At 54.5% G+C, this 21,301-nt stretch overlaps 1 protein-coding gene across 2 annotated transcripts; it reads right to left on the reverse strand.

The window, feature by feature from the left end:
* Window positions 1–24: 24 nt before the first annotated feature.
* Window positions 25–16,416, reverse strand: NECTIN4 (nectin cell adhesion molecule 4; the record flags this gene model as incomplete). Of its 2 annotated transcripts, XM_079697805.1 has the most annotated exons (9): window positions 25–1,763; window positions 2,097–2,171; window positions 2,544–2,619; window positions 3,040–3,196; window positions 3,445–3,593; window positions 4,532–4,652; window positions 5,758–6,048; window positions 7,293–7,652; window positions 16,341–16,416. In XM_079697805.1, the coding sequence occupies 9 exons, from the start codon at window positions 16,414–16,416 to the stop codon at window positions 1,539–1,541; spliced, it is 1,530 nt and encodes a 509-aa protein (XP_079553931.1). In that variant the 3' UTR covers window positions 25–1,538. The 2 variants fall into 2 exon arrangements, with proteins under 2 accessions (XP_079553931.1, XP_079553932.1); XM_079697806.1 differs by lacking the exon at window positions 2,097–2,171.
* Window positions 16,417–21,301: the final 4,885 nt, after the last annotated feature.

Raw genomic sequence — 21,301 nt, forward strand, 5'->3', positions numbered from 1 at the left:
GGGAGCAAGACAGGAACCGGAAAGAACAGGTTTTATCTGTTTATTTGAAAACAGAATATCTTTTTTATGTACAAATATGAACATATTTACACAAAATGTACATACTAGAATTCCATATCTTCAGGTTCCACATCCAAAGTCCTGCGCTGGCTGGAGAGCAGGGGATGAGAGTCTCTCCTTTGGTCCAGAGATCCAGCAGAGTTCAGGCTGAGCAGGGTTTGGGCACTAAATCTAGATATTCTGGTTGAATGTATTTGGGTGGGGCGGGCAAAAATGGACCTTATCTAATCCCAACCAGAGAACCTGCTGGAAGAACCCCAAGTTAGTAACCCTGAGACCCCTGGGGAAAAGGAGACATTCTTGCTCCCAGCAGCTCCTTCACCTCCCTTGGTCTATAATCACTATTCTCTCTCCCCTACACCACAACCAAACCAGGAGCCCTTGTCACCAAGTCCTAGCAGCCCCCCACCAAGGGATCACAAACAACTGTGGATACAACTAAGAAAACATGAGGCTGGGGGAAGAGCTAAGGAGCCGCTAGGGCCAAGGACCCTACCTACCCTCCCATAGCCAGTAACTGAGGGGCGCACACCCCTCCTTCAAACTCTATCAGCTCTTAGGCTCCCTCCCAAGAGCCTGCCTAGATTAAGATGCCTTAGATGGAGCACCTTTCAGAACCACAGGAATTAACCCCCTGGAGTAGGACCTGAGCAAGGTCTAGCTTTGCTGAATTCTCGTGTAGGCTGACGTCACTTTAAGCAATCCTTGCAATAATAAATGTCCAGATGAATCAAAAGTTTTTAAAAAGTCTTTTCTCTTATTAATGCGTTTGGGGCAGCAGTCCTTAAAGAAGCTCCACTGTGCAGGTTTATGTACATGCAGCAGGCCCAGAGGCCACCAGAGGGCAGAGGGTTTCTTCTGTAACAGTTTGAGCCTCTGGCTGACCCCCTAGGCCCGCTGCTTTACACTTGCCCTGACAGCTCCCGAGTGGTGGGAGCCCGGCTCCCGCACTCAGGAGGCCAGATTCCAGCTCCAACTATGCCCGCACACCTGGACCTGGCCCACAGTCTCCACCTCCCGCCTCCAACCTCTGCATCATTAATACTGCTCTGGGGTCTGAGGAAAACACCTGCATTTTACAGGCAAAGGTCACACAGCCACACAACACACAAACCGATCCCCTATGGCGTTCCCCATGCAGCCACTGAACCCTGTGGCACACACACCACGGTTCTCTTGGACTCTGACGTGACAACACAACGCACACCACGGCACAGTCACCCCTCCGCGCGCACACAGTGCACACTCAAACAAGCACAAGTGCACACACAGTGACCTGCACACACTGTGGGAGTGACTCAACAAGCAGAGCCCTCCCATCATCCAACAGAAGGACTGGAGGAAAAGGTCGAGCAGTCAGTGGGGTGGGGAGCATCTTCCTCAAGAAATGAGGTGTGTAGGGAGGCTCCCCGGGGATGAGCTGAAATCTTCCATGTCAGCAGAGGGAGCCAGGCTTAGGGGACGGAGGCAAGCCTGGGTCAGACCAGGTGCCCCCGCCCATTGATGTAGATGCCATTGCCCGTGGGCTTGGCCCGCAGGGTCCCATTCTCCTGAACAAAATGGTTCATGGCCTGTTTGATGCCTTCATCCTGATCTTCCTCCTCCTCTGTCCGCCCGGAGCCTGGAGACAGCAGTTCAGTCTGTGTTTCAATCTCCCTCACTGTGGTTAGCGTGGAGTAACTGCGGCACTCTGCCTCTTCGCTCTGGAGACCAAGGGCGGAGGGCAGATCAGGAACCAAGGCGGGGCAGCCAGACATGAGGGGGTCGGCTGGGGCACGCTGGGGTCAGAGGTCAGGCACAAGCAGGGGTTATGGTTGCTCAACGGCTCAGAGATGGGGGGCCAGGAATGAATGTTAGGCCTGGGGAAGGGGAGACTAGACAGCAAAGGCATAGCGGGGCGGGGAGGGGATGGGATGGGGCAGCGTGAATCTGAGGTATCAGGGACCGTTGATAGGGGCAGCTGACGCACCACATCTGGGACCCGGAGAGGGGCCTGAGGAGAGTGGTAGGGACGCCGGTGGGGCCGGGGGCCTCACCATCACAGAGCAGCTACTGTTGTCCTTGAGACCATCAGGGTGGCCCTCGGCTCTCAGCCCTACACTCTCCTCCGGCTGCAAGGCCTGGACATGGGGGAGGAGTCAGAACAGGGCTCAGCCTCTTCACCTCTGTCCTCCCCCAGCCTCCCCCCTAATCACCTTTCCCCCAACCTGACCTGTCCATTCTCTCCTCGATGCAAACATCCTCATTTCCCCCACCCCTACCCTCAACCCACCCTAATCCCACCCTGAAACCAGTGCTGATGGTGGCTTCCCACAGCAACCTCGAAGGGGGTTGCTGAAGGGGGCCTTCTGAAGGAGCCCAGCGAACCCAAAGCAGCTCCAGACCTGCCGGGGCTGAGTCAGCGGCCAGACCTGGGGGCGGGCTGCGCTTCTGGTCCGCAGAGGGGCCCAGGCCCCAAGAATGCATCCAACCTTGGCACACACCTGGTTCCTGGGGTCCGGGTGATGGGAATGCAGCCTCCGGATGGAGTTCTCCCTGGTCAGGGTCAGCTCCTCCTCACTGGGAAGACACCCCCTGGTCAGGAGCTGAGGGTAGTGGTAGCCTCCCAAGGTGAACCTAGCCTGGTCAAGCCTATGTGAGCCGGGGCTGGAGGGTGTGGGCGCTGGGTTGTCCCTGCAAGTGCGAGTGAGTGGCTGTAGGTGGCGGTGCGGCTGCAGAGCGTGTGTGTGCCCATGTGATACACATGCATGTGGATCTGACCGTCACTCAGGCAGTGTGGCTTCCCTCATCCAGCTGCGACCCAGGCCCCAAGGCCCTTCTCACCTCCCAGAAGGCTGGCTCTGCCTACCTCTGGTCCACAAGCTCCTCAGATGTCAGGCTGCCCAGTCTCCTGTCGCTCCTCAGTCCTGGCCCACCTCCTGCTTGCCTCCCCTTTGTTCCCTGCTTACCTCTACCTGCCCAGGAGTGGTCAGTACTCACTATTTCTGGGTCATCTGCTGGGCCTTGCGCCGATGGTATCGGGACATGAGCACCACCACCACCACCAGAAGGCAGAACAAGAGTGCGGCGATCACACCCACCACCACCACGGAGGCCGACACCAGATCCACCTGCTTCCCTGTGGTATCCTGGGGGTCTGCTGGAGACAGGCCACTATCTGAGGCAGATGCCCAGATCCCTGACCGGCACCCGGACTCCACAGCCCCCCACGCACTGTCCTCACAAAACATGTCCCAGGACCACCCCCTCAGCCTGGCCCTCTGCAAAATACATGCAGTCCAGCTCCCTCCAAATAAATACTCTCCCAATTCACTCTCTCTGTCTTGCTCCCTGTCCCCCCACCAGGCCCTTGGCCCAGGCCCCAGCCTCTGCCCCAGTGCTTACCAAGAACATCCACAGCCACCTGAGAATCCCTTGAGGAGAGCTCATTGCTGACGTGGCAGACGTAGGTGCCACTGTGCTCAGTGGTCAGCGGAGGGAAGGCCAGGGTATCTCCTTCTGCTTGTACCCCACTGGGCAGAGGCCCGTCCAGCCTGGAGGACAGGGAAGCTGATGGGTGCTGGCTGGGGAGGGCTGAGACTGCCACGACCCAACGTGCCCGGGCAGCTCTCCACCTCCCTCCCCCATGACGTCACCCAGAGCCACCGGCTGTTCCCACGGTGCCCCTCCTTCCCCTAGGCAGGTCTAGGCAGAGGTCCCTTCTCCCTGCCGCCCAGCCTGACCCAGGCACCCACACGCACACTTGGGGAAGATCCACACGCGTGCCGTCCCACAAGCTCCATAGGCATCACGTCATCCCGCACTAGGTACCAGGTCCACACGGTATATTAAGTCCACACAACAGGACTGTCCCTTCCTATCGGGGCTCAGATGTACTTGGACAACGTGACTGCATGCCCCAGCACCCACGATGTTTCATGGCAGGATACATGAACACAGCCCCAGGCACAAGGCCACATGCATGGCTCATCTGCTCACATGTGAGCCTGTCATGGGCTCACACACATGTGTCCCTGACCCCTCCCTGATTGTCTGGACATCTCAGACCCTGAAAAAAAGCCAAAGAACTGGCAGAGATGGGTGGGTGCTTCTGAGGTGCTAGCAACCTGGTAGTGGCTATAAGAGTGTTAGTTTCACAACAGTCACAGTCAGCTGTATCTTTTTGTCTTATTCACTTTTAGGCACTTACATAAATATATAAAGTATTAACATTGAAATGCTGTATTATATTTCACAATTTTAAAGTTAAGGGAAAAAAAGCCAAGGATTTATCAGCTAATTCTCTGCCAATTACCATGTATACTACACTCCTAGGTGCAAGCCAATAACAATGTTTGGTGAGCATGCATATTCTTGTATTGGTTTGAACACGTGCCCCAATTTATGTGGGGTTCAGAATATATCGTCCCAGCCCACGGTGGGTACGTGCTGGTCCTGAGGGAAAGACCCTGGTCCCCAGCCAGGCCCTTACCGTGTCCAGTTGTACGAGGGAGGCGGCTGCCCTTCACTCAGGCACTTGAGCATAGCTCCTTCTCTGCCAACCTGCCACAGATTTTGGTCTTCAAGGCCCCTCACAGAGACCTCAGCAAGGACTGGAATGAAAAGTTGGAGGAGAAAGAATGGAAATGATACCTTTGATCATGCTCTTCCTCAAAGGGTCCCCGCCCCAGACCCCACTTTGCCTGGAATAGCCTCCCCCTGCCCTTCTCCATCCTACTCATCTGCGGCCAAAGCTAGCCCAGCCCCACCTTACTGACAGCTCCCTCCCCTCTCTGAGTTCAGAGAGTCCACATGGGTTTACCTGTGCAATGAGCCTATAAGTCCCTCTGCACAGCAATGTGGCACACCTTTTCTGAATCCCCCGTGGTCTGTAGCATAGCACTAGTCACAGAACAGGTGCTCAGCAAACACTCCCTGATTCATCAAAGGCTTAACCATCCTACTAGTTCATTCATTTCTCTTTTTTTTTTTTTTTTCCTTGGCTGTGTGGCGCAGCTTGTGCGATCTTAGTTCCCCGACCAGGGATCGAACCCGGGCCTTTGGCAGCAAAAGCATGGAGTCCTAACCACTGGACCACCAGGGAATTCCGGTTCATTCACTTCTTTCACAGACATTTGTTGAGGACCTACTTTGTGCCAAATGCTGGGTTAGTATGAGTAGAAAACAGTGCTATCCTCCAGAGAGGCTCAAAGTCTAATGCCAGGAAAACAATATCGACTGTCGACCGAGCACCTTCTATGCACTAAGCACTATGCGAGAGGCTTTGCATTCGTTCAGAACCCTATAAAGTTGATATAATAATACTCCTTCTGCTGATGAAGAAAATGAACCTTAATAAGATTGAATAACAGCTGGTAAATAGCAGAACTAGGGCTCATCCCAAGTCTATCTGTCTTCCAATCCTAAACTGTCTATTTTACAAAATGCTTTTAATTCCATGTTTATATCTGATTCTCCCAACAACCCCTGAAGCAGGGCCAGCTCCTTTGTAAACAGAAGGACACAAGGTCAGAGTGATTTGCCAAGGTCATCTGGGATGGGCTCCAGGTCTTCTACGTTGGACTGGTGCTCTCTCAGCCATACAAGGTGGCCTCCAGGACCCAGGCTGGCCAGACTGGTGTGGCTTAGGGTCTCTCACTAACTCACCAATCCTCTTGGAGCCCATGGGGGCGCCCTACCCAAGATCCAGGTACTCACAGGCCACCTGGAGGATGTGGGTGATCCTTTGGTCCTGGAGCAGGCCAGGGTGCGACACCACGCAGGTAAGTGGCTGTCCATTCATGCTGCGGCTGGGCACCAGATGGAATTCTGAAGTGACGGCAGCTGAGCGAGAGTGCGTGAAAGAGCGGCTGGATGGTGTGCCCTTGACCTCTGTGTCCCAGGTCACGGTGGGGGCTGGGCTACCCTCTGCTGTGCAGGAAGCTGCCAGTGTCAGGCCCTGGCCCTCTTCTAGTGCTGGACCAGGATTCAGCGAGGGCAGGGGAGGCACTGCAGATGGGGGGGAGGCAGAAGTCACAACCTTTACAACCCCTGTCAGGAGGCCCCGCCCCATCCCAGTTCAGTCTTGCACAGGTGCAAAGTTTCAGGCCCCTTTTTCTTCTTTTATTTCATCAACAAAGATGCCAGATGAGTGGTAGCATTTCAGCGGACTTTGTACCTTTCTCCAATGCTTGAATTTTTTACAATGAGTACGGGTCATTTTTTTAATAAAAATAATGAAGTAATTAAAAAACTAACCAGATAACATCTATATAATAATAATAATAATAGCCACCATTTATTAAGCACTTACTATGTGCCCAGAATTGTGCTAAACACTTTACAAACGTTGTCTCTTTTAATCCTGTCAACAAACATGAAGTAGGTATTTTATTCCAGATCATTAGCTATTAGGTGGTGAAGCCAAGATCCACACCCAGATTTTTCTACCAAGGCTGGTATTACTAACTTCCATGTAGATAAAGGGAAACTATAAAGGGCTTTATCTATTTTTATCTTCATAACATGAACAGTCCAAGCACAGAATGGAAAAGACTTAACTTGACCATAAGTCTAGGGCATCCGTGCAAAGTGGTGGTTTAAAAGGTGATTGTGGTCTCCAACCACATTCACTGAAGGTCCAGATCAGGAAAGGTCTCAGCCCCACTGGTCATGCACAGCCACACTGGTCATAGCTGGGTCTGCATGTCCACGTCTAGGCACCACATTCTAAAACCATGGAGCCCAGGGTGGTGAGGGAGGCTCTGAATGAATGTCTTTAGTAGAACTGTTGCAGAAACCTGTAAGTTTAGCTTGAAGAAGAAGAGATTTGGGTGGGGCATGACAGAGGTCCTCAGCTGGTAGAAAGGCTGTCGTGCAGAAGGGAGAATAAGCCTGTGCTATCTTGCTGGGGAGGGTGAAAGCAACCGAGAGGGAGATTTCAGATCAGCAGAAGGAAGAACAGCCTAATACGTGGATTCTCCCCCAAGCCTGACCAAGCAGTATCAAGCTTTTGGGGTCACTTGGAGAGAATTTCTGGATTGGGGTGAGGTGGGGGTGGCTAAATGAAGCTCCCTCATCCCTACAGGGCCCCACCTCTTCTTCCTGTTCCGCCTCTGCCCGCTCCATCTCTGCAGTCTCCATCTCTGCATCCCCCCGCCTCCAGCTTCTGCCCTCCAAGACCCGGGGCCTGACGACCTGGTGCTTCTGCACACACAGCACCCCCGCCCCCATGCCCAACGGGGCCCACTTACCCAGCACGCGGAGCCGAAGCCGCGCCTGGAAGCTGCCGGCAGGGAAGGTACTGACGCGACACTCATACTCGCCCTCGTCCGCCTGCACGGCGTTGCGCAGAAGCACCGCACCGTCCAGGGGGTTCCTTGGGGGAGGCGGCTGTTCGACGCGGCCCTCGTAGGCTGAGCTCACGTGCAGCCCGTATTTAGAGTTCAGAAGTGCCAGCTCCTGGCCGCTCTCGCCCTCATGCACACGAGCCCATGCCACTTGCTCCACCTGCTCGCCCGGGTCCCCTCGGTAGAAGCAGGGCAGTTTTGCGTCCTGGCCCAGCACCACGGTCACCAAGTCCGAGGTCTCCAGCTCGCCCGCCAGGCACCGACCTGCAGGGGGGCAGACAGAAGCAGCCAGGATTAGGGGCGCTGCCAGAGCCGGGGGAACACTTAACCACAATGATAATGTCCGCAAAGGCAGCCCGGAACTCCTAGAGCACTTTATGCTTGCAAAGCGCATTCAGTCCATTCCCTCATTAGATTCACAAAACATTCCCAAGAGGCAGGCGCCGTTTAACAGATGAGAAAACTGAGACCCAGAGCCAGGAAGTGACTTGCCTAAAGCCACACAGGTGGTATGTGGAAGAGTCACACCCTCTCTCAGCCTAGGATTGTATCCTGAGCAATTGTAAGGCGGGGGCTATAACAGGAGGAGAGACCCAGCCTCTGCCCTCAGGGAGCTCCGGGAAATGGATTTTGTGCACACAAAGATGGGAAGCCATGGACAAACTTTCACAGAAGGCTCAACCTAGCAAGGGGGGGAAAAGTGAATGCTTTCAGAAAGTGTGGCCAGGAGCCAAGGCACGGGTCGAGAACAGTTGGTGTCTGGGATGGGTCATGTAGTGTAGGAAGGGTCCAAACCAGCAGGCCCTTCGGAACAGTCTTTTCGTGGCTTCAAGATGAGAGACCTGGATTCCCAGAGAGAAGAAGGTATTCTATGTGGGAGGAGTGGCACAAACCAAGGCTCAGAGACAGGAATGAGCAAGTCACCGAAGATAGAAAGGCCCCAGGTCAGAGGCCCAGAGATACGAGGTCAGGACAGACACACATGACAGGGTCAGAATCGTGAGCCAGAATCGGAGGACCAGAGATAGGGACCAGTGACAAAAGGTGAGTGTTTTGTGCATTGACAAGGAACAGTATGAAGCACTCAGGGGTATCTATCATGTAGCCTTATCTGCAAAGAAGGATGCATTTCCTGCACTCATAGAACCTGAGCTCTATTCTGGAAGAAGAGATACGTATGGAGACAGCTATGGAAACACTTGTGATGGTTTCTGATTTAGTGCCTAGTGGTGTGTTGCAGGTTAGTCGTGGGATGGGACAGTCACAGAGGTCCCGAGTCACATGGGAGGGGCTCATGCATGAGTTGGGTAGAATCAGGAGGGCATGAGACCTGGAAAGGGGTCCCAGGTAAGGGACCAAGGTGGGCGAACCCCAAGGAGGTGGAGAGGCTGGCTGGTTCAGGAAGCAGAGAGGAGAGGACAGAACTAAGGCAGAGGGTGTGTGTTGAGCAGGAAGCTGGACGTCTGGTCAGAGCAAAATCACCCAGGACCTTCCATACCAGGCAAAGGAATTCCGATTTGGCCAAGATGACATAGGGAGTCCCTAAAGCATGAAGCCAATGGGCATGTGCCCTCAGACTAGAAAGTAGGGAGACTGGGGACAGGAGACCCACTAGGACCCTGCAGCTGCCATCCTGCGCCGTGCTGCTGAGAGGACGGGACAGTTCCAGGGGAAGTTTGGCAGGATTTGGTCACTGACCAGAAAGAGAGAGAAAAGTCTCAAAGACAACTCCTAGGTTTCTAGGATAAGTAACTTATGAGGGAGGCATGGCCGGGGAAGCTCATGGCTGGGAAGAAAGAAATTTGGAGTTGTGGAATAAAGCGTGTGAAACATAGGGCTGGGGGCCGAGGGCTGCGGACAGAGGGAATGCTCTCTGGGATGGCAAGAGCTCCTTGTGTTGGAATGCATATCCAGCAATTCCCAAAAGTTCAAAGCTCCTGCCTCTGGCCAGCACTTCACACACCCTGCAGGCCCTCACCTTGCTCACACTTTGCTCCTGCCTGGAACGCCCTCCTCCCTATGTCTGGGTAACTCCTACTCATCACTGTCTGGGTAACTCCTACTCATCCTTGAAGACTCTGCTTAGACATCACTTGCTCCTGGAGTCCTCCCTCCCCCCACCCCCACTTCAGGCAGAGTGAGGTGCCCTTCCTCTGTTCTCCTCTAGCACCCTGCTTTCACCCGTTGTAGTACTTTATACAACAGATTGTATTTGCTATTTTCTTGTCTGCCTCTTCCACCAGATTGAGAACCTCAAGAGTATAAACTCGGTCTCACATCACATATGGAAACATGGTTTCTGATTTAGTGCTCAGTGGTCTGCATTCCTGGCACATAATTGGTGCTCAATTAATGTTTATTGACTGACTGACTGAGTGAATGGGTGGGTGAATGAATGAATGCGAGAGACAGGCGGAAGAAGGAAAGAGTAGAATGAGGAGGAATGTGCAGTCTTTGGCTGGGCTGGGCAGGGAGAGGGTTGGCGTGGCAACCTTAGGGTTGCCTCAGAGACAACCTTAGAGACAGGATAGGCTGGCTATCTGGGTTCTCTGCCAAAGGAAACACCTCCAGACTGGACCTAGGGAGAAGGAAGGGGATGAGGGCGTCAGGCATGGAGGGAGAAAGTGAAGCCCCGCTAGAGTGGACGAGAGGGTTCCAGTGAGGCAGAGCGTGGGACAGAGGAAGGGGGTCCCATGGCCCTGCTAGCAAGGGAGGAGGAAGGGAGGATACTCTTGGGAGCTGGGAGGGCCCAAACGGGACAGGACAGACCTGCAGGGCCAGATACCAGGGCCCTGACCTGCCTAAGCTGATGTTGGTCCCACCCAGCCCAGCCTGGGAGTCCAGCTAACCATCTGTACCTCTCCCAGACACCTCCTCCTGGCGCCAGAGGGAGCAGGGCTGCCAAGGAAGGGCTGGAGGTGGGCTTGAGATAGGGGCTTCCCAGTACTCCCTCTGCTTCGACCACTGGGGTCCATGCAGGTCACAGGAAGTCCAAGCCCTGCTCCACTGGGACACACAAACCCTTTCAAAGACTATTTCTAGGACAATGTCAGATGGCATATTTTCCATCCCCATCCCTACACTTGCCAACCAGCTGGCCCCTCCCCAACACTGATCACGCACATTTCCCCCCCAAAAAAATACCTTTTTTTTTTTTTTTTTTTTTTTTTTTGCCACACAGCGGCATGCAGGATCTTAGTTCCCCAACCAGGGATCGAACTCATGCCCCCTGCAGTGGAAGCTCGGAGTCCTAACCACTGAGTTGCCAGGGAATTCCCAAAAATACCCCCTTAGGGTACAACATGCATCAAGTCCCCAGCACATGTCTGAGTCCAATCTTCCACATCCCTACCTGTGGGTCCAAGATCCCCATGATCCCAAGTGATAAGCCCAAGCTTTGCAGGATGAGGAACCCAGTAAAACCAGAAAGTCCCTGCTGGGTGAGCTCCCCATTGTCCTAAATCCACTGTTTAGTGGGAGCATCTCAGCTTGAGCAATGCCTTCCTTCACACACACACACACACGCGCGCACACACACGCACACACACACACACACACACACACAGGCTGCAAGAGAAGGAAAAGAGAACTTGGGCTTTAGAATCCCTGTCCTGGGCTCAGTGGACCCAGAAGCTCATACTCCCAGGGTAGGGTAGGCCAGGACTGCCTCCCCCTTCTCTCCCCCACCCAGTGCCCGCCCGGCATCAGCATGATGACATCACCAGAGCAAAGGAGACACAGCGCTTGCCTGGTGAGGTCACCCTGCGGGCATGTAGTAGCCAGGCCAGGCCCACGGACCCTTCTGCTGCAAGTTGTTTCCTGAGCCTGGTGGACTCTGCTGGCTGGGCTCTCCTCCCTCTGACCCTTCCCTCCCCTCCCCTACTTCTGGGAGTACCAGGACGCTGGTCAGGAGCCTTGGTGATTCAGCCACTGCTGCACAGCAGGCTTAGCCTCAGTCACCAACCAGCCACCACCTTGCGCAAGGGAGAGAACAGGCCCAACTGGCCAGACAAGATCCCTGCCCTCAGCCTCCCCCACCCCGGGCCAAGCCCCCCCGGGCCTCTTTGGGGCCCTGCCCTCTGTGTACCCTGCCTGCTCCCAGACAGGCCCTCCATTCCTGGCTTGGGCTGGCTGCCTGCTCCCCACCCTGTGCCTGGGTCCCAACTTTCCTATCTGTGTGAGGCCTGGCCTCTGATCTCCAGAGGGGAAACAGGCTGGCAGCTGCAGATGACGGCATCTCTGGGGAAGGAGGCTTTTCTTTCTGAGGAGCCTTTCTCCTTCAGCATCCCCTGCTAGTACATCTAGGGGTACACAGTGGGGTCCTAGAGATGGGCCTGTGAGTAGGAAGAAGGGAATAAGTGTGAGCCTTTTGCGTCTGAACGTACATCTTTGGGTGAGGGTCTGGTGAGTCTCAGTGCTGGTTCACATGCAGGAGAGGCTGTCTCTTCGCATGAACTTGGGGGCATTTTGCACATATATGTGTTCATGTCTTATCTTCAGGAAAGCGTGTGTGCTTGTCTGCATCCAGAGCGAGCTATGAAATGGCGTGTGTGTGTGAATGTGTACACATAGTAAATATTTTGATGTCGGTTTCTCTCGGCTTCTGCATGGCTGTCTGTCTCAGCTGCCTTAGGTCGGTGGTGTGTGGCTCGGCGCCTTCGCCTCTGCACCCGTTTGGAGTGTCGCCCAGGCAGTCCTCCCCACCCCACCCCAGACTTGAGGGCAGATGCATCTCAGGTGGAGCGACCCAGAGATGAGGTCACTGTCCCTCCAGGGTGATGGGAAATAGCCATCAAGGACTCCCCAACAGAACAAAACAAAAGCTCTCTCTACCCTTGCTCCTCAGGTTCCTACTAGAAGGACCCCCACCTTCTCACCCCCAAGCCACGCCCCCAGGCCCCCCAACACCTCTGGCCCCCCAGGGAGGCCTCTCCCTGGGAATCTCTGTCAGGCCTCTGCTGCTGCCACCACCAGAAAAACCAGCTCTAGCTCCAGGCCTGGGGTGAGGGTTGTCTGGTGTAGGTTTGGTGGGAAGTGGTGGGGGGAGACCCTGCCTGGGGCCAGGGGGAGGGGTCCAAGCTGTCTAGGGTCTCACTCTCCTTTGTTAACTCTTGCCTGCCCTCACCCCACAGAAGCAGCCTCCACCAGAGACAGGTGGAATATGTGGGTGAGTTTGGGATAAGAAAGGACGTGGGAGGGGAGCCCTGAAGCCCCCCATTCAGGACAGGTGATATACACAACCCAGCACTTATTTTCTTCCATCCCTCCCCCCGTAACCTTGGCCTTGGAATGCTAAGGGACTTTGAAAACCAGCAGATTCTCCCTCTGCATTCATCTACCTCCCTCATTTACCCCACATTGTCCTAAGCCCCCCAGCTTAGTGAGAGCTTCCCAACCCGGGCAAAGCGCCCACCACAGATTAGTGGATGGGAAGGGGGGCCACACCAATCACAAAGGGAGGTGAGAACAATGGGGGAGGACAGGCCTTGAGGCAGCCCCGGCTCTGGCCCAGACACAGCTCCCAGCACAGGTAAGTCCCCTAAACCCCCCCGGAGCCAGAGTCTGAGCCCGGCTGAGTCACCAAAACAGCCACACTGTGGGTGGGAGACCCAGAATTCCGCTTCTCCCAAACTCCTGAGATCCTAACCCCTTCCCCAGTCCTGCCAGCCAACCACCCCCCTCCCCCATCTCTGCAAGTGTGGCCAGCTCTGCCCCGCCCCAAATCACAGCCTCAACCCAGCTCTCAGGACACGCCAGCCAGTTTTAAAGGCAAGAGGGGAGGAGGGTGCCCTGAGAACTGTGGGTAAACTTCTGAGGCCAGAGGCTCCCTGCCTCAGTGAAAGAGTGACCCCGACCCCCTCCTGCACAGCCCTGCTCCAGGAGGCTTGGTGGCTTGCCCCCAGTTCTGAACTTGACCTTCTCATTTTAGATTCTGTTCCCAGATCCAACCCCTAGGCTCCTCTCCTCCCTTCACTCCTGACTCAGCTCCCCACCCCACCCCCATCCCTTCTCCCTGTCCAGACTTGGGTCAGCACCAGGGCAAGTTTGGAAGGCCGGGAAGCCCAGGCATTCTCTCCTCACTAGGCTGGCTCCCCACGGTGGCTGATTCCCCTTCACTTTGCCTGGAGGACCCCAGGATCCCGACGCTGGGGTCTAGAGGCTGGGACTGTAGACTCTACTATGAGCCCCTCACTGCCATCTCTGTGGCTGGGGTCCCCTTAGCCCAGCTCCCTGAAACACTGGGGTGGGACCAAGGTCAATGGGGCCACAGGGCTTCCCTGGGATTCTCCCTAGTTCTCCCCACCTTGGGCAGGGAAGCTAGCCTGCCTTTCTGGCTTCCCTGGCTTTGGGTAGATACTACAGGAAAGGGCCTGCCCCCCTCTGTAAACAGGAGTAGAAAAGCAGGGATGGGGCCCTTCCCTTTCTAGGAAACTAACTTCAGCAGAAAGCTGGTCCTAAACCTCAGAGGACAGACCTCAGAATTCAGAGAACCCCGTGCCCTCTGGGGTCCTGCAGGGCTCAGTGGGGCCCCAAAAAAGATCTAGGAACTAGGATCCTATTGGAGGGGTATCTGTAGATTTAGGTCCCTCAGCCCCAGGGCAGGAGATGGGGAGGGAGAAGGGAGGGGACCTCACCTGGAAACTCATCCCATTAAGGAGAGACAAAGAGCTGTGGCGTTGAGGTGCCTCCCTAGCCTGGGCTCCTTTCCCTGTCAGGGGTGGGGCAGGGCCCTGGGGCTCAGAGCTCTAATGGCCCAGGACTTGGTGGGGGCACTAATCTGCAGCAGTGCAGGGGCAGAAAGCAATATCCAGGGAAAAGCTACCCTTGGTCCCCACTGAGAAATGGGGTCAGGACATTTCCCCCTTCTGTCACCACAGCCAGACTCACCGCCTCTTCCAGCACCCAGCACCCACCTTCAGTTCGGGGCTGGATATTTACGCAGCCACAGGATTTCAGAGCTGGAAGGCCTATAGAGATCATCTGGTTCTACCTCTTGGTCTACTGAAGTCTAGTTTCTTAGTTGCCCAAGGTCGTGTAGCAAATTAATTGCAGGAAAGGGACCAGAACCCAAGACTCCTGACTTCCCAATCCAAGGCTTTTTCAGAGACAAGAAACACTCTAGTTTCCTGGGGGCTATTGAGGAGATGCCTACAGAGGAGCCAGAATGGGGGTGTCAGTTAGGTGGACGCATCTGATCCTCGGGCTAGGAACCTGGAGTCTGAGTTCCAGCCTTCAGAGCACCCTCCAGCTCCATGCAGGTTATAGCAGTAGAGTGTGGCTCACTGGGCACCAGCTTCCCTGGAGCCGGGTAGCCACAGCACCTGTCCAGGCACTGAGCAAGGTTGGGGTGACTCCCTAACTAGAAGGGGTGTCCTCTACCCTTCCCTGGCTTCTCTGAGAAAGAACAGCTTTGTGTCATGGGAAAAGAAAGTGGGGACTTTGTCTTGTTCACTGCTGCATCTCCAGCATCCAGCACCCTGGCTATCCCTAGTGTGCACCCAGAGGTACTATGCTTTAATGAACTAGGAACTGGGAGACCAAGACGCTAACCCTGGTTACGCTTCTAACACTGAGTAATATTGTTAGCTCACTTGCCTATCTGTTTCCTTCAGTTTTCCCATCTGTAAAATGAGGGAGTTGAATCGATGATCTCTTTGGTAACTTCTGAGTCCTGAGACATCATGGCTCCATTCTTTAGGTGTGGGTAGATCCTACAGGAAAATGACTGCCGAGTTCCCTGGCCCCAGCAACCAGGCCCCACCCTCTTGGCCTAAGCGAGTGAGAAGGTTGTCTGGAAGATGGGAATTAAGATGTGGGGTGTAGGGGGGATGGCAGGGCTTGGAGTTTCAGTAGCCTGCGATTGGAGGCTGGGCCAACGGCCTTTCCATTATAAGATCAGAGCGGGAGCAGCCCCTACCCATCCACACATCTAGACCTCACCCTCCCCAGCACAGCCTTAGCTGGGGATGGAGGTTGGGGGACATCACTGCTAGGCCCTGCTGGACAACTGAGGCTCCGTCACTACTGATCCTGGGACTGGGAATCAAACTGTCCCATATAGATAAGGTCTTGTCTTTCCAAGGAGAAAGATTTCTCAGTTGCCCATTATCCTGGGAACAGCCTACGGAATCCTACCTACCGTGGACTCATTATGTACACGCACGCACACACACACATATGCTCTCCCCGACTCTGAAGATTATAAATTCCTATAATTTATATCTTCTGTATATACATTACACGAGAGTAATACAAGACATCTAGCTGAGAAAATGGGGGGACAGGGGATAAACAAAAGAGTGCCCTAGGGTAGGGCACTCTAGAAGGTGCCCTACCCTAGACCCCCACTCTTCTGAGTAACCGCCTGATTCCCACCCTGGCACCTCATAGTGTGCTCAGGGACAGAGGGGGCCAGAGTGAGAAGAGCTTCCAGCTCCCCTGTAGTCACCCAACAGTATTCTAGGATATCGTGAAGAGAGGAGAAGGAGATAGAAAGACCCTGTCTGCTCTCTGGGCATCAGGCTTCCTACACCTTGATGACTGGGGAAACCAGCTGCAGCCCCAGTCAGCAATTCTGGAGCCCAGGGGGTAGGCGAGGGAACCTCCAGGAAAACCTGGGGTGAAAGGGTCCCCACCAGTTCTACCTCCCTGGCCACCTGCAATGGGTCACCGTGGCTCTGCCCCAAGAGGCAGCTCCAGCCCTTTGGCTGAAGTGGTCAGGGACCCCAGACCCAATGACCTGGCCTGGGGCTGGAAGGGGACATGAAGCAGGAGAGCTACAGTGGTTCTTCTGGGGGCAGTACTATCAGTTGGAGGTGGGAGAGAGAGATTGATTCCTCAGTTCAGAGTAAAAGGAAAGGGAATATGTATGTGTGCGTGCGTGTATATGTGTTTGTGTGTGTGTGTGTGTTGGCTTGGGCTCAGAAGCAAGGATCCTGAAGCAAGTCCTACCTGTAAACGATGCCAGGAGCAGTAGCAGCAGCCAGGCCTCAGGCCCGCACATCTCGGCTCCCAGGGACAGAGGCATCGGTCAAAAGGCAGAGCTGCCCGGTGTTTCTGAAGTTCCACCAAGTTCTCCCTGGGAGCCGGCTCTAGAGCTGGATTGGGCACCGACCCAGAAGGCAGGAAGCACGGAGTCCTCAGGCACTGCCGTCCCTGCCTATCCCACTAGGATCTCCACTCGGGGACCCGGCCCCGTTCCACCCACCCAACCGTAGCTACCCGCAAGTAGCCGTGATCGGGAGCTCCGAGCTCCCCCAGAGCTGCTTCCCACGCCGTGGCCAACAACGACAGCAGAAACTTGGGAACCTGCTCAGCAGGTCAGAACAGGTGCGTCTCTGGGGGCTGGGCCTGGCGCGGAGACACGGCAGCCACCACCCCCGCAGCCTGCGCTGGCTAATGGGTCCCAGAGAGGGAGGGAAGAAGGGAAGGACCTGGGGGGTGGGATCCCATCGTCAGCTCCAGGCTTTACCTGGCAGTGTGTGGAAGGGGCTGTGACCGGAGAGGAAAGGCGGGGGGTGGGGCGGCTGGGTAGGATAAGGCCTGGCGTGGCTCAAAGAGGGAGGTGCCAGGCCAGTAGGAGCAGGGGCAAGGCCCTTCTGGGTGGAAAGGAACCCAAGCCTCCCACACCCCAGCCAGCCTTGCTGCCTCCCCCCAGGCCTTGCCGAGTTCCCCAGTCTCCCAGAGGGGTTCAGCTTGGGAGCCAGAATCAGAGAAGGCCAGAACTGAGGACAGTACTGGCCCAAATACCTCATCCATCAGATGAGAAAACAGAGGCCCAGAGTGAGGAAGGGGCTTGCTGGAGGACACACAACTTAGGTAGTATCCCTACATCCCTATCCCTGAGGCAGGGAGTTAGTTCAAAGACCCCTCAGATGGAACTTAAGTGACCCCCTCCGCTTCACCCCTCCCCCACAGAGGACAAGCCAAGGGATTGACCAAGGAATTAACCCCACAGATTTCTGGCCTCCCTAGCAGGACCCTCTCTCAGCATCAACACCTTCTCATTACTGGCCAGAAGTCCCCAAAGTGAGTCAGCACTACCTGAGTGGAAAGGGGTTCCTTTCCACCATCTCCAGGGTCATTTTATCCATTTATCCCATGGTCATTGGACAAAGTCACATGTCCGGACTTTGCAAGGACAATCTTGATTCCAAATACTCTATCCTTATATCCCTATAGGTGTACTCAGACCTGTAAGACCACGCGTTTCCGTGTTGGATGCATATAATGTAACCGCCAAGTTACACAAAAACTTACTGGCCTGGGGCTTCCCTGGTGGCGCAGTGGTTGAGAGCCTGCCTGCTGATGCAGGGGACACGGGTTCGTGCCCCGGTCCGGGAAGATCCCACATGCCACGGAGCGGCTAGGCCCGTGAGCCATGGCCGCTGAGCCTGCGCGTCCGGAGCCTGTGCTCCTCAACGGGAGAGGCCACACAGTGAGAGGCCCGCAAAAAAAAAAAACAAAAACAAAAACCAAACAAACTTACTGGCCTAGCTGGGATAGCCAGAGGAGGGGGCAGACTCTGAACTCCCTGAAAATTGAGGGATGGGGAGGGGCAAGATTGCTGACATACTGGAGCGAAAAATATATATGCAGGTAGACAGGAGAGAAGAGAAGATACATACGGGTTAAAATCTTGCAGTGGGATCCTTTTGTCTGGAGAGGGGCAGGAAGGAGGGGCTGGGAACAGCAAGGTGGGGGGTCATTTCAGGTAGAATATTTTCCACACACGCAAGCACCCTCGCCTCTACCTGTCAAAATCTTACTCATCTTTCAAAACTGACCTCAAGTGCCACATCTTCCATGAAGCCTTCTCAGCTCCTCCCACCTAAAATTAATCTTCCTCCCTTCTGTTCTTCCTCAGCCTCTGCTAGTCCCTTTATTATAGCCTGTGTACTCATAATTTGTGCACATCTTATCTCCTTAACTAAATTGTAAGCTTCAATTCAAGAAGCAACAATTGAAGCCTGCTGTGTGCCAAGGACTCAGTAAATGTATTAAACTGAGGGACAGGATGAGAGCTGTAGTCTGTGAACTCCTGGAAAGTCAGGCTTCTTTTATAATCTTGTCTCAGTCATCCATGTTAGGACAGTCCACAGCACTTAATGAAGACTGAATACATTTTTTTTTTTTTTTTTTTTGCGGTACGTGGGCCTCTCACTGTTGTGGCCTCTCCGCTCAGGAGCCATGGCTCACAGGCCCAGCTGCTCCGCGGCATGTGGGATCTTCCCGGACCGGGGCACGAACCCGTGTCCCCTGCATCGGCAGGCGGACTCTCAACCACTGCGCCACCAGGGAAGCCCCTGAATACATTTTTGTTGAAGGCATGATGTTATGAATGGAAAAGGTGGTCAGGTAGAGGAGTGGAGATTCTGACTCTCCTGAATCTGGTTAGTGACCCAGACTTTAACCCTGCCTCAGGACCGTGACCCCAACTCTCTCTCTAGATCCCAAATCTCAGCAGTGTCCATGGTAGTGACCTCTTCTTGGAGGGCTGTTTCCCACACTTGGGGCCAGGCCGAATGCCAAAGCTCCTGTTTCTCTCCACCTCCACTTTGGTGAACCCCTTCCCCTCTTCGGGACTCACATCCCACCCATGCCAGGGGAGCAGCCCCACCCCTATGCTGCTTTGAGATCCACGGTGGCAGGGGTGGGGTAGAGCAGGGGGGAAAGGGAGAGAGGAGCGTCCCGTGTTATAATTATCAAACCTTGGATCCTATCGTGTGATTTCAGAGGAACTCCCTTCCTTCCCACAGATTCACCCCTCCTGGTCCAGGAAACCACAGGAGAAACTGAGGCACGGTGGTAGGAAAGCAGTTAGATCACAAGGTGGGTATCCAGTCCCTATAACTCCTTCAGCCTTTTAGTTCACAATACATCCCAGTGCTTCCAGTCAGGAAGTCTGTGAGCCTCTGGCTGGGACCCTCAGTCACCCACCCCCAACTCCAGCCATGTGGAGCCCTGGGGGGAGGCTGGACATTCCTGAGGTGTTAAGTCCAGGCTGTGCCAAATATTTTTTCATGGGTATGTTCAGGTCCTATTAGACCCCAGACGTGGCCTTGGAGGGAGGGCTACGTGAACCACTGGGCCTGAAAGGGAGCACTTGGGCCAGGCAGTGATTCCAGCCCTCTGCTTGAGGTAAGGATCTTCCTCCCCCTCATCTAACAAATATTGGTCTCCGAGTCCCCCTGCCCCCTGTGCCCTCAGTCCTGCACATCTCACAAGAGCCATACTCTTGGGGAATACGCCCTCATCCTTAGGCCTTGCCTTGGCTCTTCTGGGATGAAGATTGCAGAAGGCAAATGCCAGGGTTGGAGCTAGAAGGAAATACTGGTTGGGGAAGACTTTCCAGACCAGTGCCTGGTCTCTGAGGGTCTGTTCTTTCTTCCTCATTGAACCCCCATTCCCCTCATGCCTCACTACCTACCCTCCTCCTACCTGCATTCTGGGCCCTAAGAACGGGAACAATTCAAGTCAAGGCAGCATCCTTAGCATGTAAATTGTCTGAGTGGCACCCCTGCATGCAGGTCTGCATACCTGAGTTCATTCGACAGACATTAGGTAAGCACCTCTTCGTGCCAGGCTCCAGGGAGAGGACAGAGACACATAATACATGTGTCCCTGCCTTCAAGGAGTCCTCAATTAGGACAGGCAGACACATAAACAACTATAACATGCTATGTCCCTCCATCATGTGTTCCCTATATGTCTCTGTATGTATATATGCCGTGTCCGTACCCGGGGCTGTCTCTGTGTGCATAACCGCAGATGTTCATCACCTGCATGTATCCGAGCACCCGCTTGTAACCTGTGTCTGTCCCCATGGCAGGCTGCACACCTCAGCCAAACCGGTTGGAGTGGGTTGTGCTGAAATTTTTGTTTGTGTCAATGGGACTTGGAGGTGAGTCAGGGAGGGACAAGAATGGGTGGGGTGGTGTGGGGAAGAAGAAGAGTGAGAGTGAGGGTCAGAGTGAGTGAGTGGGGGAAGGAGGGAGTGGGTCAAGGTGGGAAGGGCTGGGGGCGGGGTATCAGGAGGATGGGCTGGGGGAAGGTGTAGATGAGAGAGCTTCTTCGTGAGTGATATCCTGTTTGTCTGCGGTGAGATCCCAGGTCAAAGAGTCAGAGGCTGGCAGGGAGACCCTCGGGCTTTGGGAGAGACAAGAGTGGATAATAAATCAGAGTGGAACCAGTTGGAAGCATGGATGTGGACAAAACGTCTGTAATCCATTTCTATACAGCTTTGTTTCTCTGTGTGATATTAAGCTATTCTTGATCTGCTTATTGCCTTGGCTTCTTTGTACAGAGAAGCGCTGGGAGGTTGACTGACGTTGTAGTGGAAGATTACTGATAGGGGGCTTGATTCCATCCCCCAGGACCAAGGCTATTTCAGGCAGAAGCTTCAAGGTCCCTCTTCCTGCTCCTCCCGAGGATGCTCCTCACCCACGGAGGGCTGGGAAGTGATCCCCACACAGAAAACAGGGACTCCGGCAGCTTTTCCTTCGCTGAAAATCACCTTTGCTCCCCCCACCAGCTGGAGCGTCACTGTGCCCAGTATTAGGATGGTGGCATCCTGCTTTCCAAGAGAGTCCATCTAAACATTGCTATGTGCTGCGCTGTTCCTATCTGCCTATCCTGCAGGCCCACTGATCCCCAGTACCCAGCCCCATCCCTTAATGACAACCACACTTTCTAGTTGCCTAACAACGTCACTTACAGTTCAGGAGGCTGGATTTGCTTGTTCCTCAAGAGTCCTAAAGCTAGAGTGAGGAAGTAGCTGAATATATGGCACATGTGGGCCCTGTATCTCAGTAGGCCACTGTGTGCAGAGCCCCCTCCTCCTTGCTCTCACCCCATGGACTCCCCAAACTTCTGTAAATACATGGTCATAGAATCAGGGACCAGGGCATGCA

This window comes from Hyperoodon ampullatus (assembly GCF_949752795.1).
Source record: "Hyperoodon ampullatus genome assembly, chromosome: 2".
Taxonomy (NCBI): domain Eukaryota; kingdom Metazoa; phylum Chordata; class Mammalia; order Artiodactyla; family Ziphiidae; genus Hyperoodon; species Hyperoodon ampullatus.